Genomic DNA, 15822 nt, shown 5'->3' with positions numbered 1-15822 from the left:
TAATAAATAATAACAATAATAATACAATTATAAAATAATTTGTGCTAGGCAGTCGATTAATCGTGATTAATCACATCCAAAATAAAAGATTGTGTTTAAGAATTGTACTATTAATAAAAATCTGTAAAGGCTTACAAAAAATACAAAATTGGTCCATTTTTTTTTTTATGCCTACCTGCACAAAACACAGGTGGGGCTTTGTTAGGATTTTTTATGGGTGATTTCTAGGTGGTTTTTTACTGATATGAGTTATTCTGGTCTTTAGATATGGCTCAGGTCTTAGCCAACGGTACTAATAACTCTATTACCCAAAATATTTTAGTGGAAACTATGGCTACCATGGTCAAAATTGTATAAGGGGACTACTGCTATGATTACGAACACATAAAATTGATAAAAATGCCAGAGAAATGAATGAAAAGAGAAACAGATGTGATTTTGGTGTGTGGGGGGTATCAGTGCTACTGGGCCAGCTGGGAAATATGGAGAACAGATTGCGCAATAACAGTTTAAATCCAGACAGACTCCTGCAAGCATCTTGCCTTCTCCTTCACTCTCACGGTTTTAAACTATTAAACGTTCTCAGCATACACACTCTCTATCTCTTTCTCTCTCAGCTCAGGCCTGAGGCTAAGCCCCTCCCATTGGCCTTTGAGCCGGCCCCCCAGCCCCAGGCTTGGCCAATCAATAGCACTTTCCTGTTTTAGAGCTGGGTAATTATGAGGTGGGGAGAGTAGGTGACCTTTCACCTGTTCCGCATTACTTTGCTGATATTAAGATAAATTGCCCGATTTTGGGTAAACATATGCTGCAATTCAGGCTGTCAGCGCCGGTTTGCTCAGGGATAATTTGTATTGATCTCTCCGTTTCTTCCCAATTCTGCTTACTGACCTCACGGATAATGAGAGAGAGAGAGTGTGTGTGTGTGTGTAAGTGCTGGATATGGCCGTACTCACCACTGCTTTTCACTGCATGTGTGTGTGTGTGTATCTGGAAGCCTGGCGTATGTCAGTGGTGGAGTGTTTTGCTTACGTCTTCATTTGTCATCCATTTTCGGTTTGTTTGTTCTATCCATCCGGAATGGAGAGAGGGGGGCTGAATGCCGTTTAGCACTCAAGCATAACTGAGCACGTTAAATCAAATCAGGCTCACGTCTCGTACGGGACCGTTATGAATTATGGAGCCGCCTGTATAAAAGGGAAATGTGCTTGCTAATGAGCTAGCATGCTTTTCGGGCCGCCTCGCCTCCTCCGAACGAGAGCGGAGTGAATGAACAGAAGGGTTTGCGTTTGATGGATGACAAATCTAAAGCTCCTTGGGCTGGTCATCATGTTTAGTTGTTTTTTTCACCCCTCATTTGTAAAAGAGAATGTTAAGCACAATCTGCCAGGGATTTAACATAAAACAGCCTCCGATTTTAACATCCAGAGAGAGTCTACGTGTGCCTACACGTCGCCTGCCCGCGTGCGTCAGTGTGCGCGCGCCGCCATATATTTCAAGATTGAGTGTTTTGACCTTGTTCTCGCAGACTGTATATATTGTCATTCTTCAAAGCTGACACGCTAGAGTGCGGCAGATACTAAACTGTGACACGTTTTTATTTAGCAATAAGAGAAGCGTCCCATAGTAACATCACAGGGAAGTGACACGATTGCAATCAATCACAATAAAACGCAGCGGATTCGCAAAGTTACAACATGGAGAAAACTTACTTGACGCACTGCATATACTATATACTGTAATGGTCCTTTTCTCTAGAAAAATCTGGATTTGAATATGGGAAGATTCTGAATCGGTAGCTGAAAAATGATCAACTGACTTTAACTGATATTTCTCAATGGTCTATGGTAAATTCAGGGCTGGTGAAACAAAAAGTTGACTTTGGTGTGAAGCATTCTGGGTAATGAAGTATTATTTCACTATGGTCCAAAAAATAAATGAACTTAATCGTCATACATATCCTGTGGAAATACCCCATATGTTGTTTGACAAGATGTCTAAGGGTAATTCAAACTGGAAAATGAGATATAATTGCAACAGTTGTGAATTTCAATCCATTTGAACACTCTTAAATTCTGCATTCAAATCATTTTCAGTTGGTAAAAACAAAACAAAACAAAACTAAAAAACCTGTGCTTGCATTCCAGACGTCCATTACATCCCATGATGATGATAAGTGTGTATCTTTGGCTCTGATAATGAATGGCTTTCTGGCTGTTGCTCTCTATTACTTTGTCTAATTATCCTTAACTGCTGCGAGCTTATCTCCGCCCCACCTCCACCATCAAGAACCGCTTTTCCACTATTTTTTTTTTTTACTTCTACAAACATGAATCAGAAAGGGCGAACACAAGAGATTTTGAAACGGAGAGAGATCTGGAATAGTGCTGCCCATCTCTGGTTTCTTAAGGGAACAGAATGCCCGACTGTTGTCAACATGCTCTGTGAAAACAAAAACGTAGAAAGGAAATGTCTTTTAACACGGATTGCCCATTGTTCCGCAAAGACATGCAAGAAACAGAAAAACGAAAGAGGATAAGCATCAAAGGGCAAAAAGAGTTTCTGGGTTTAATGCAGCATAATAAAAACAGGAAAACATTCATTTGTTCCAGCACAGCTGCTGGATTTCACTCTAAATGAGGTCAATTTTCATTGCAATTATGATCATCTTCCTGTAACCGACCAAGAGATGTAGTAATAATTCAGTTACTTTTCTTTACCAAAAACAGACCACCTTCATAATTAGAAATTATATGACCTGAAATATAATCTGAGAGAAGAACTTAGGAATGTTTCGCATGTTAACAAGAGATACAGGCTAGACCCACAGATGTGTTTCAAAACAGAAACTCTTCTCTTGTATTATGTAAAAAAAAATACATGTTTATACACATAAACACACGCACCGCCGATTAATCACATCTAACTAAGCAGTTTTTTATTTTTATAACTCATTCGTTTCCATTATATGAAGCCTTAGAGTTATGCATAATGAAGGGCGTGGCCACTTTGATTGACAGGTTGATAGCCGTTTGTCTGCTGTCTGTTAGTCATCACATCACCTCAGCTCCGCCCACGTCCCGGATCTTTGCAACGCCCAGTTCGACTTTACTTTATGCTAACTGCTCTTCAGAATCATTTGGGAACGTCACCGACACTATGCATCTAACATAAAACTATACAGCACCTGTCAAAAGTTTGGAAACTTTCAAAACGTTTTTTTGAAAGAAATCTCTTATGCTTAAAGCCTGTATTTATTTGTTCAAAATACAGAAAAAAAACTGTAATATTGTGAAATATAATAGTATTTAATATATATATAAATAATGGTTCTCTATTTTTAATATACTGAATTTGCAAAGCTGAATTTTCATCATCATTACTCCAGTCTTCAGTGTTACATGATCCTTCAGAAAAAAAATTATGTTCTCAGTTTTTGTCAATATTTTACAATCCATATTTTTCTTTTCTTTTTTGGAACCTGTGATGCCTTTTTTAGGGTTCTTTGATAAATAAAAACAACATTTATTCAAATTAGAAAACTTTTCTTTCTATAACCTTTTAAATCTTTACCATTACATTTTTTTGTTCAAAACATCCTTGCGGAATAAAAATATTAATTTCTTTCAACAACTAAAAAAGTACTGGCCCCAAACTTTTGAACATTATTGTATATTGTTAGAGTAGATTTCTATTTTAAATAAATTATGTTCTTTTTTAAAACGTTTTATTCAACCTGAAAAGAAAGTTTCCAACATTAATAATAACCGAGTTAAAATCATCATATTAGAATGATTTCTGAAGGATCATATGACACTGAAGTCTGGAGTAGATGCTGAAAATTCAGCTTTGATTACAGCAATAAAGTACATTTTTATTAAACATTATTAATAAATCCATTTTATTTCATTATATTTATTGAGGAGCATAAGGAACTTTGTGTGTGTGTGTGTGTGTGTGTGTATACGGTAAACAATTACTGATTGTAAAGCTAAAATATATGCATTATGCATTAACATATGATATGTGTAACATTTCTGGCCGCTACAACTTTTGACTAGCAGTGTATAAAATGCTTTCCTAAAAAGACTAATGTCATGCGACTAAAAGCAGACTAGGTGACTTCACCAATGAAAAGTGATTTTTGGGATTAAATTGGAAAAGAACGAGGGATACACACCTAAAAGGGGAGAAATTAGCTGATGGCTGACTTAGTTTTATACTATTACAGTGCTTTGAATTTCAAGCCTGATTTGAGCAAGAAGAAGAGCAATATCGAGAAGAAGACATGCGGGCGGGGGGGGGGGGGGGGGGGGGGTTCAGAGAACAGAGAGAGCTGGAGCTCTTCGACGTGGCGCTAACTTCTTCATTTTATTGCCAGCTGTCTCCGAGGAAGCTATTTCATCTCCGAGAAATTCAGATACTCCGGAAATTAAAATTTCAAAGATCTGCGGCGTGAAAAAAAAAAAAACGAGTGTGGGAGAAAAAAATCAATGGAGGCAGATCAATGCTCATAGAAATTTCATGAACTTTGAACCGATACAGGCATGATGATGAGAAAGAGAGAGAGGGGGCCGCTCGAGCCACCGATAAAGTGTCGACAGGACAAGAGAAGCCCACTCTCACGATCTAGGCCGTTCATATTTTATTTCCCTGACAGAAATTACATTTCAAGTCTATTTCTGTAACAAGGAAGGTTAAAAAAGACCTCCACCCCTTCCATTTCTCTTTTCCTCCTCCTTTTGTCAGCATTCTCCATCCATGTGACTCACTCACCTCCGGCGGATCTGACTCAAACGGCCCGCCGATATCAAATCGAATCAGGCCGATCGCAGGCGCAAATGAATATTGTAAAATGAAGATCGATAAGCGGATGAAGTGGGGAGGGGGGGATCGATGGCCGCTAAATTATTGCTGCATTTCGTCCTCATTCGAGATGAGTTGTGTTTTCCTCCGCCGGTCAATACTTTGTGGCTTCTCTCATTAATCTATAAATAAATTTGGCGATGAATGTGGCTTGCGCGGGTTAGGCCCGGGTCAGAGGGCTGCAAACGGGAAGATGTTTGGGAACGAGAGAGCGCCCCATCCATCAGACCAGAGCTGGCCACTGGAGCATGACTAATTTCTCTGACTTAGTGAGGACAAACCTATTTAAAGCTGCCAGAGGTAAAAAAAAAAAAAAGAAGAAAAATACAAAAAATGGACCGAGCCAAAATAGCAACCAGCAGGGCCAATTATACCCAAATCACTCCAGTGCAACTCTCTTTAAGGAGAGAGGGTTCATTCGACCCTTCCAGCACATGCAGAGGTTGACTGAATCTTTTTTGGACCTCTGCTTATTATAGAGTTGTAGCTTGTCACAATATTGCGTTAAAATATCACCACAATCCCCAATGGTGTGACATTGCTCACAATAATGGCGCGCTCCTCTCTGAAGTAATAATATTTCTCAAACAACTGTCTGAGAAGAAAAATTCTCATCTGCTGAGAAATACTCAGCTCTTGGTTCTAGTTATTAGTGGGCAGTTCCCCAGTACACTTGTATCATTAGACAAGAGCGCAATAGAGAGTCGCCAAGTGTTTTTCTCTATTCATTTTCTCCATAGACGTATGCAATACCTATCATCTTAAATTCTGATTTAAAAAAAGGCATATTTTCTTCTTTTGAGTCAAAACCTTTGATTTCGATTTAAAATTGGAATCATTTTGAATCAGAACCTAAATCAGAAAGACTCTAAAAGTCATTCATTCATTAAGATTTTACAGTAGTAACAATAATCATTTTGAATGCATCTATCCTTTAAACTTCAAGGCTTTTAAACTCTTCAAAGCTTTCAAATAAGGCTGTCAAGTCAACATGCAAAGTTTGTCTTGAAGAAACTTTTTAATTTCATTTTATGACTGTCAAATCATTTTTATTCGTCCTGTTTGCAAATTAAATTTAAAAAGCATTCTCAATTCAGTTATAAATGGCACACAACCATATAGAGAAAATGATTGGAGTTTCTCTACGTTTAGCTCTTAAGTGTGGAAGACAGCTTCTTGTACTTGATGTAGTGGACATGATGGAGACGGAGAGGAAAACAACTCCTGGGCTGCGTTCAAACACCTCTGTTTACATTTCCTCCCTGCTACTGATTACTTCTGCCAGTTCTAGAGTGTGTGTGTGTGTGTGTTTGCATATGTGTGTGTGTGTCCTATCAGATGCAGCTCGTGCTCAGCGAGGCCAAAGGCAGTGGGTGGGGACGAGTGTCTGATGGACAGATAGCCCAGTGCAAACGGCTGGCTGATAATTCGCTGATATGCCGTTTCATGTGCCAGCGTTTAGATTTGTTTACCATCTTTCCTGTTTCCAACCGCCCCCTCCCAATCTGCTCACAAAGACCCCGCTAGAAGATCGTCCTCTTAGAGCGGTAATGGACTTCCTCGAGAAGTGGACCAGCCTTTTGAAGTGGACCAGAGCGGAAGTACAGAAAGTACAGAAAAAATCCACTCTTTACAATTTGAAACACTTGCGTCAGAGGTTAATTGCCTGTAAATGTCAGTAATTAGTCTAATGAAGACCTGCGTTTGGTTCCAGCGTGCTCGTGTGCAAACGTGCCAGGATCTAGATGGGCATCTTTACCAAGTGAGTGAAGGGGCGAGATGACCCCTTTGTCCTTTTGTGCTATGATAAACGACCGTCTCCTCCTCTGTGCGTTTTGTCAGTTTCAGCGCAGTTGAGTCGATACCTTCACCTTGACAAGGAAACTTTGTGATTTATCAGGGCCGCCGGCCAATCAACAGGCCGGGAGCTGGGAGCCCTTGGAGAGCCCGAGAGCACGCCGTGGTCAAAGTCTCGGGGAGCCGAGTGGGGCGATGTTGTCACCGGCGTGATAGACAAATGAGTCTCGTTAGACGGGGCCAAAAAAGCAGGGAGGGGTCCTGAGATGGAGGGGAAAAGCGAGAAATAGGAAGAAGAAAAAACGCTTGACTCGTACTAATAACAGAAAGGGTCCAGATCGGTCACGGCGGGTTAAAAGACGAAGCACCCTGTCACGCCGCAGGTTTTGAAATTAGCAAATAATGTTCCCGAGTTCTGATAAATGTCAGACCGGCCTCCCTCGCAAATCATTTTTTAACATTTTGATGCATGTCTACAATCCCATCGGAGGGAAGGAAAAGTTTACCGGCCCTCGAATGTGCCGTGACAAATGAAGGCCGGTAAGTGTACGATTTCTGTATGAAGTATAGTTCATTTTCGCCAATTCTGGTAAATGGGTGTCACTGATTAGGACAAATAGTCTGGAGGGGTGATAGCTCCTGCCGTACGTCTCTATCCCTCTTTCTCCTTCTCTCCCTGGCCTCCAGTGGAGCGTTAAGGCCGTGGTCACCAGTGACCATGCCTAAATAGAAAGCAATAGCTTTGATGCAATTAGAGTCCGACGTTGAGCTTTATTTATGGCTGGTGTCATTGTTCGGAATCGTTTGTAAAAGCGCTCTGGAGGCCTGCCTCCTTTAAAGTGTCTATTAGAGCCAGAGCGCTCACATACATATATATCTTAATTTATATCTCTCACTTTCCCCTTGTTAGGAGCTAAAGGAGATCATTGCTGCCTCCAAATTTGGGTCACAGAGACGGACGGAATGTATTCCCACGCACCCTCTGTCATTTCAATTTGTTTATAGGGATGTTCATGCTTATCTTTCGAGGTAATTTTGAGACCAAGTCTCCCAAAAAAGGTTCTGTGAAAAGAAGTGTTTGCCAATTCTGATAGCTAGCTTAAATCAAAAATCAAGACAAAATGTCTTTGTTAAATTTTGTATATGTATATAATCTAAAAAATATAATATTTTATACAAGCAATTATTTTAAGTATATATATATATATATATATATATATATATATATATATATATATATATATATACTTAAAATAATATATATATTAGATAATCTTTAAATGATCTTAATATTGTTTATATAAAAAATATTACAAATCTGTGCTGGCACAAATATTCATTTCGTTCAGAAATAATGTACAGCAACACAAGAAGAAAAAAAAAAAAACCCTCATCAAGCCATTTCATGGGGAATTTAAAGGGAACATCTGGATGGGCTTTTTAAAATAGCCAGATCAGCTAAAGAGAGCATTGAGAGTTGAGAGCTATTGGCAAAGGGACAAACACAGCCGTCCTGCTTTGATTTTTTCCTCCTCTCTTTTTTTATGGACCCTTCTGACAAGCTGTTCCATGCCAGACCTGATCAATGGATAACCAATACAGGTATCAGATGGCGCAGCGGTGGCCTTGTGTTAACAAAAGATGCGATCGTACAAACATACAAGGTTAAAGATGAAAAAAACTAACAGAACATGCAGTTCTTTGAAGGATACAAAGGGATGCAGACTCAATAAACCACTGCAGTGCTTCCTTTTAAATGAAGACGCTAAGAGCCCGGAGCTGTAAATAGCCCGACCAACACGCACACAAACACGCGTCAGATCAGAGTGTTAATGGACGGCTATTGAATAACACATTGTTTTAGGCCCAGTTCTGGCAGCTCATAAACTACCAAGACCCTCTTGCGTGTTTGCGTAACCTTACGGGATGCCGGCATCCCTTCACAGGCTCTCTTTAATGTCCCCAGGTCTTGGTGGATCTCTGCGGCGTGTTTAATTTCACTGCTGTTTAGCTGTGTCAAAGCAAGAGGCGTTGGAGAGTACCGGAGGACATTAGGAGCCGCTTTCAGAGTCTGAGCAGAGTAATTTGTTTAAAGAGCATTGACCTCTGAGACAGGCGGCTTGTGTTGGCCGTGATGGAGGAGAATTATCGACTCTTAAAGTAGCACGGCACTCTGACAGGCGATTGCCGCCACATCTGAGCGGACACGAAGGACCTTTTACGACACCTTCAGCACTGACGCCACCAAAAGGACGATGAACAGTATCATCCCAAAATCACAAAAACAAATATTTCGTTTAAACAGAAATTAAAGCTATATTTAGACATTAATCTCTAATTATAATTTTTTTTCCACAAATAATGCAACAACAACAAAATTACTGAAAGTCAAAACAATGATATTATAATGCAAAAAAATCTTAATGTTCCTAAAGCTTGCATATAATAATCAACTGATGGTTGCTGTATGCTAATGATCAAACCCAAATCTGAGTGTACTACACCCCTGCAAAAGGAGGACACAGCATTTAATTGGCCGTGATGTGTCTGATGAAATCAAGGGTGTGTCTGCCTCAGGAAAAGAAAGCTTGGTCAGCATGAAGTGTGGTAACGCCAAACAAAAACACAATGCATAACTATTTTAAAATGCTCTTGTAAAATATCCAACGCTTACACAATGTAGCAAATACAAACTAGCAAACAAACACACACACACACAGAGAGAGAGAGAGAGAGAGAGAGAGAGAGAGAGAGAGAGAGAGAGAGAGAGAGAGAGAGAGAGATAACTAGCGAACATTTGAGCATTTCCAGTTCAAAGAGGCTGTTTATGAACTAATTACAGGCATAAACTCAAGCAATTTGTTTCGATCAATATCACTTATTAGAGTTTAAGAACTGAAAATAGGAGGAGAGGAAAAAAACTGAAATTTAGAATGAACAAAACATAAGCAAAATGCACCTCTGAGCTTTGCTTTAAGATAACCATCATAATTACATGTACTGTTTTTGATATAGTCTCTTATTTAAGAACATTCATTAATAAATATGCTTTGAAGTGGAATTTAATTGACTTGAAATGTCAACCAGTTTGATAAAGCCTTATAACAGCATGGGATCCAGTGTAGCGTGCGTGTGTGTGTGTGTGTGTGTGTGTGTGTGTGTGTGTGTGTGTGTGTGTGTGTGTGTGTGTGTGTACGATTTGCCTGTCATTTGTGACCTCATAGAGGGAGGTGAGGCATTATGGGGATTGGAGTTCAGAAGATGAGAGGCATGGGGCGTGTAGTCTGTGACTTCCCTTCTTTAATTCGAGAGGATAATTAACTAAGTCCTCAAAATCTCCGCCAGTAATTATATCTCCTCACTGATGAGCAGGAACAAGGATCAGTGAGGGAAAACAAACAAACATTTCATAAAGACAGGGGAAGGTGGGGGTGACAGACGCTGGATTGTCTTCTATAACGGCCTCTGGTAAACTTTGAGTAGGCAAAATAGAGTATTTATACTATATATATATATATATATATATATATATATATATATATATATATATATATATATATATATATATATATATCACTCGATAGATAGATAGATAGACAGACAGACAGACAGACAGACAGACAGACAGACAGACAGACAGACAGACAGACAGATAGATAGATAGATAGATAGATAGATAGATAGATAGATAGATAGATAGATAGATAGATAGATAGATAGATAGATAGATAGATAGATAGATAGATAGATAGATAGATAGATAGATAGATAGATAGATTTTTTTGTCTACAATTAAAAGTAATGGTTAAGTAATTGACTGGCTGGGCTGTTTTGTTTTTAAACTTTGGTCGGAAACTACGTTTACCAAAGTCAGTTTTTGTTAGGGTTGATGACGCAAATGTTCGTCAAAACATTCTAATATGTGCTGAATTTGACACTGACTCCCTGTTTTGTGCTTATTAGCATTAGCACATGTTTAGTTCCCGAGTCTCTGCGGCTTTAACGATGGCAGACATTAATGTCTGAGCAGGTCTGGTATTAGCCTGCCCTGTGTTCTCGGGTTTCATTATCGCAGGGGCTCGTTGGCCTCTAACCTGCCCCTGCTGAGAGGGTTAAATGTGGGAGGGAGAATCGACCCATAGCCTCGTGGGGTTGAGATGGGGAACAGCTGCCTGGGGGGACCGGGGCCCCTTCCTCACCTCTCTCTCTCTCTCTCTCTCTCTCTCTCTCTCTCTCTCTCTCTCTCTCTCTCTCTCTCTCTCTCTCTCTCTCTCTCTCTCTCTCTCTCTCTCTCTGACATTCCTGAGTGTGAGAGTAATTCTTGATGATTATCTCATTGTCCTACTCAATTTGGGATCAGACGCACTGCTTCCAGGTCAAACACGGTGTGACCGTGTAACCTCCAGTATCAGCTGTACCGAGGGAGAGATTACACTCATCTAAGACCACATAAAAACACAACCGGCACAAATTCCACCCGGACACACAAAGCACAACCTTGTGAGCTGGTCACACATACGTACGCACACATGAGTAACCTGGGCACCAAGACACACTAGTGTTTTTGTGCAAAGTAGAGGACAGGAAGGGGTCGGAGATGTGTTGAGATTAACTGGAGTTGGCAGCTGCCCCTAACTCCATTGCCCTGCATTATGATAGGGTTACAGAGGCATGCATCTCACACTGTTTGGGGTTCAGCACTTAAAGATAAGCTCCGAGAGAATGGAGGAAACCAACACACAAACCAACTGATATGACTGCAACTCACCTGTATACACGAATCGTCCTGGTGCACCTTTGCAGAACTGCTTTGACTTGTAGGACAGGGTGACTTCTACAACACCCGGGATGTGTCTTGGAGGGGTCTGCACTCGGATGGCATGGGGCGTAATGAGCTTTAAGAGACAATGGGCAACCTGGTTAGGACCATGCAACTCTACACCAATTGTTGCATAGTTTAAAGCACCTGGCATGCAGTGAAAACATTTAACCAATGAACTCAAGCGCTTAACTAATTGTCAAGTAACCCCTGACCCTTCAGAAGTGAATCTGGCCCACACCTTTTTCATGTTTCTTGATGACTGAGAGTTAATGTCAGTGTAAAGATACACAGAGCTGTGCGAGAATGGGATGTTATCAGCTAAGAAAGACAGTGGGCAAACTCGGTTAAGACCGTGCTAATCGTCGCATAGGTTTGAACGCCTGACTGGAAAAGTATCAAGTCAAGTACAAGCCATTCAAAAACGAACCCGTTTCTCCTCGCTTTAGAGTTAACGTCAGCAAATAGTCCTTGGATTACACTGAGCCCAGGAAAGGCCAAGGGGCAGGAGTCCTGGTAAAATCACCTCCATATGTCTTTCCTTCACTGCTTTCCCTCGCTCGTTTTTCCCCCTCTGAGATATTTCACCCCTAATTGTTCAATTGTTTTGCAAGACCTCACGGTTCGGCAAGGAACGCGGCGGAGGCCTCTGTGGACTTATTGTGGGGCTGTTTAGCATGCAGTTTGTTTATCTAAGTCCTTATCTGCTCTTGTGATTAAACTAGGAAAAGAAAAATAATAAAATAAAATTGAATAAACAAATGCTGATTGGCTCGTTGAGGCTCCAACCGACAAATATATGCCAGACAGCTTTATCAACTCATAAAGGAACACACTAACCTGAAGTCTTTATTAGCTCCAAACTAATTACGACGCAGCTTCGGCATCCCTTTAGTTCACTCTTATTTATATGTTTATGTGGCGTGAAATGAACAAAAAGTAAATGTACAGAGACAATAAACGGACGGCGACATAATTGCATTAAACCGGTAGAAGCAGGGCTTCATAAACTGTGCATAATCACAGTTTTCACGTAATCACTTTTTATAGAATGTAATGAAGTTCATTAGAAGGCTGTTACAGAAATAAATGGCTGGGCAAATATCTGGTGCACAATAAAATGAATTATCTGGTTTTATGCCAAAGTCTTACCTCACTCCATACTAGCATGGTGCCAAACACGACCTGTAGTCCATCGAAGAAGTTATCGCCAATGATGATGACCGTGGCTCCTCCAGTGGTCCAGCCTTCACTCGGGCTAATGGCCTTTATGCACGGGGTAGCTGCTTATAACAGGACAAAAAGCACAACTCAGGATCCCGTTTTTGTACAGACACGCGCTAGCCACATGCACATCACAGGTAATGAAACCCTAAAGTAAACCAAGCTTGAATGTTTTGGGCCACCTGAAAACAAAAGGCTTGCGTCGTGTAGAAATCAGCCATTAAACTGTTTGCGAACACAATGAGAACGGTGACTGATGCGGCCAGCGTCCGTTTGGCAGATAAGCCGTCGCAGAGATGCGTTAGAGCAAATGCGGCTGTTGCTGATGATTAAGCACTGTGCACGCTAGGAGCGTCGGTTTATCTGTTCGGCTTTCACGGATCTGAGATCAGTCAATCAAAAGGTCGTGGAGCAAAGCACGGGCGGGGGGACGGCAAAAAAGCGGGACTTCGATTTTTCATGCACCCGCTAATGGGGCGAGGCTTTTTATCCACAAACCTTGCCTTTATCCAAAAACGTCCAACTTTCTCCTCTCTTCCATCCCTTTATCTCCCAGTGTCTCTTATCTTTTGGTAATGAGTACTTTTTGCCTTTAAAATCAGATTTTAGGGATTTGTGAGTTTAAGGTTTAAATTGGTAAGCTATCATGCTAATGGTGACGTACACGTGTTCTTAAATGAGAGAATGAGGTCGTGGCTCTGACCCCGCCTTTGCTGTGATGTTAGCCAATGGCTCATTAGCATACATAATTGTCCTGCCCCCCTCCACCCCTGCAGAGTCGAGGGGTGCTACTACCACGGTTGTAAGCGGTCGGAGGCCCAGGGCGACTCGACCCCACCCGTTAACATCTTAGCGCTGCGTGCTTTGATCAGCTTTTCCTCTTCACTCTGTTGACTCTGTTCTGCCACCCCCTCCAAAGCACCTTTTGAATACGAATCCCGGGCAAAGCGAGCGCGAATATGACAACACACGTCTAATACTGTCCAACAATTCAACCACAACAGTAGCCCTTCACCTTGAGCTGTTTTCATTTTATTTTACGGCTTTCCAGCCTCACTCCCTTCGTGTTTTTTTTTTTTTTTTCAGGGGAAAAAACAATGGCATTGTGCTTTTAGATTTTAACGTCTCAGAGAGGTTATTAATAATGCACAGAAGATGGTTGGCCTCTTTGGAAACCCTCTCAGCTTAAAATCTCTCCCCTCCATTAAAAGTGTCTGACATCATTTTCATCAGCCCGCAGACTCTGACATCATTTTATGACCAAAAAATATTCAATATACGCCTCTTATGCCAATACTAATGCTGCTCTCACATTGTTTTCTCTATGATTTCAATGCCAAAATACTATTAGCTTAAATATTTGAATACGTAATGTACATTATATGAATTTTATATTTGATAATAATGTAGTATTATAATAACTGACAATGAATCTAGGCTGTTGAATTAAGAAATATTAAATCATAAATAATGATGCTGTTAGTCCTGTATTGTCTGTTTAATTCTTCACAACAGAAGTCGGATCGCCGTCTGGGACATGTTGCGTGCCTAAATGGAATACTTAAGGTTAGGGGTTTGTTCAAATACTTATTAAGCTCCACCACTAATGCATTAAATGATATATTTATGACCGTTACATGAGGTAAACCTGTAAGGTTAAGCCCTTGTGTGTGTGCAGGTGTCTCTCTCAACATTAGGTATTGTTGTGTAGAACAGCCCAGACAAGGCAGCTCTCTTTGTTTGCCTTAATGTTGGACTAGTGGAGGTTATATTTACTCATTCCTCTCAGCTCCCAGAGCACCAGAAGCCCTGAGCTCGCTCTCACACACACACACACACACTGGGAGCTCGCCCTTAACTAGAGCTGTTGACTTCATGCTAATAAGTTCATACAAATTTTCATTTCTAAGGCTTGGGAATGACATTTGCTTTTCTTAATTGCAGGCAGAGCGTTTGAAAGAGGATCAAGTCTCCGAAGACAGACACGACTCCTCATAGGGACTGACCTTCATCAGCGCAACCAATTATAGCAAATCATTCACCAAAAATTACAGTAAACAAATTTACTTTGTGTAGGTGAGCAGAAGGAAGGGGCTGCGAGCACGTGAGCGCATGTGCGTGTGTGCGAGGTGAGAACGGGCCCACGAGAGGGGCAGTCTGGCAGCTGTGGCCTGAGATCACCACGCATTGCCTCGGAATTCGCAACGCTCCCCCCCGCCATTCTAGAGAAAGGGCTGCCAGACCCCTCTCCCCTCTCCCCTCTCCGCCGCGGAGCATTTGCATACATTCTGCTTGAATATAGAGAGGGAACATGTGTTGAATGGGAAGCATAAAGGAGTGAATTACACAGCCTGTGTTCGTCAGCTAATGATATACGTGCGAAATGCACTCAAGCGGATGATGGAAATTGGAGAAAGCAGACATGGTCTATGGCGGCCCGGAGAGGCCAAGTTCAACACTCCACTAGGAAGTGACGGGCAGGAACGTGTTTTAACAAGGGAGAACAATTTAGCAGGGGATGTGGCTCAGGTTATGTTCAGAATAGCATACTGACGTATTACCTGGAGTATTTTTGAAGTGCGCAATATGCACATTTTCTGAATGCTTGGATCATCTGAATTGCCAAAAATACCACAAAACATATTTTCGTGTTACTACAAATAATATCATACTTTAAAAAATATAATAATCCAATAATTTACAATATTTCTCATTTTAAATATAATGATATTATTTTATTAATTGCATGTGTGTGTACATATATATATATATATATATATATATATATATATATATATATATATATATATATATAAAATTTAAAATTTATATTCGTTTTTACAACAAAACTTTACTGCATTTTTACACAGTTAATTTTATTTAAGATGATAATTGGATGCTACTCCCTAATTTTAATAGCCAGTGCACGTTATCGAGACAGTAAAGGTGTGGTAACATTTGTAAAAGAATATAAACTAATGCTAAATCATTATTTTAGTCTCGCAAAAAAGAATCTGCATGCATGTGTAAATTTCTGTGGGAAATCGCTGGCTTTGTTTCATCCGGCTTCCTCTGGCTGAAGTGGACGGTCAACAAGCAAGACCGCGCGTGTGTTT

General features: G+C 40.6%; 1 protein-coding gene across 9 annotated transcripts in view; it reads right to left on the bottom strand.

The window, feature by feature from the left end:
• The window catches only part of ebf3a (EBF transcription factor 3a), a 96626-nt gene that overhangs the window by 14099 nt on the left and 66705 nt on the right, over nucleotides 1-15822 (bottom strand). For 6 of the 9 annotated variants that reach the window (XM_067429249.1, XM_067429250.1, XM_067429251.1 and 3 more), the window contains exons 9-10: nucleotides 12635-12768; nucleotides 11432-11558 (exon numbers count right to left, since the gene is read on the bottom strand). In XM_067429249.1, coding sequence (XP_067285350.1) covers nucleotides 11432-11558; nucleotides 12635-12768 — 261 coding nt within the window. The remainder of the gene's footprint in view (nucleotides 1-11431; nucleotides 11559-12634; nucleotides 12769-15822) is intronic. The other 3 variants (XM_067429254.1, XM_067429246.1, XM_067429248.1) reach the window with 1 other exon arrangement.

Source organism: Pseudorasbora parva, chromosome 21 (assembly GCF_024679245.1).
Source record: "Pseudorasbora parva isolate DD20220531a chromosome 21, ASM2467924v1, whole genome shotgun sequence".
Classification (NCBI taxonomy): Eukaryota; Metazoa; Chordata; class Actinopteri; order Cypriniformes; family Gobionidae; genus Pseudorasbora; species Pseudorasbora parva.
The sequence above is the reverse complement of the archived record's forward strand: the minus strand, read 5'-3'. Positions and strand labels throughout refer to the sequence as shown.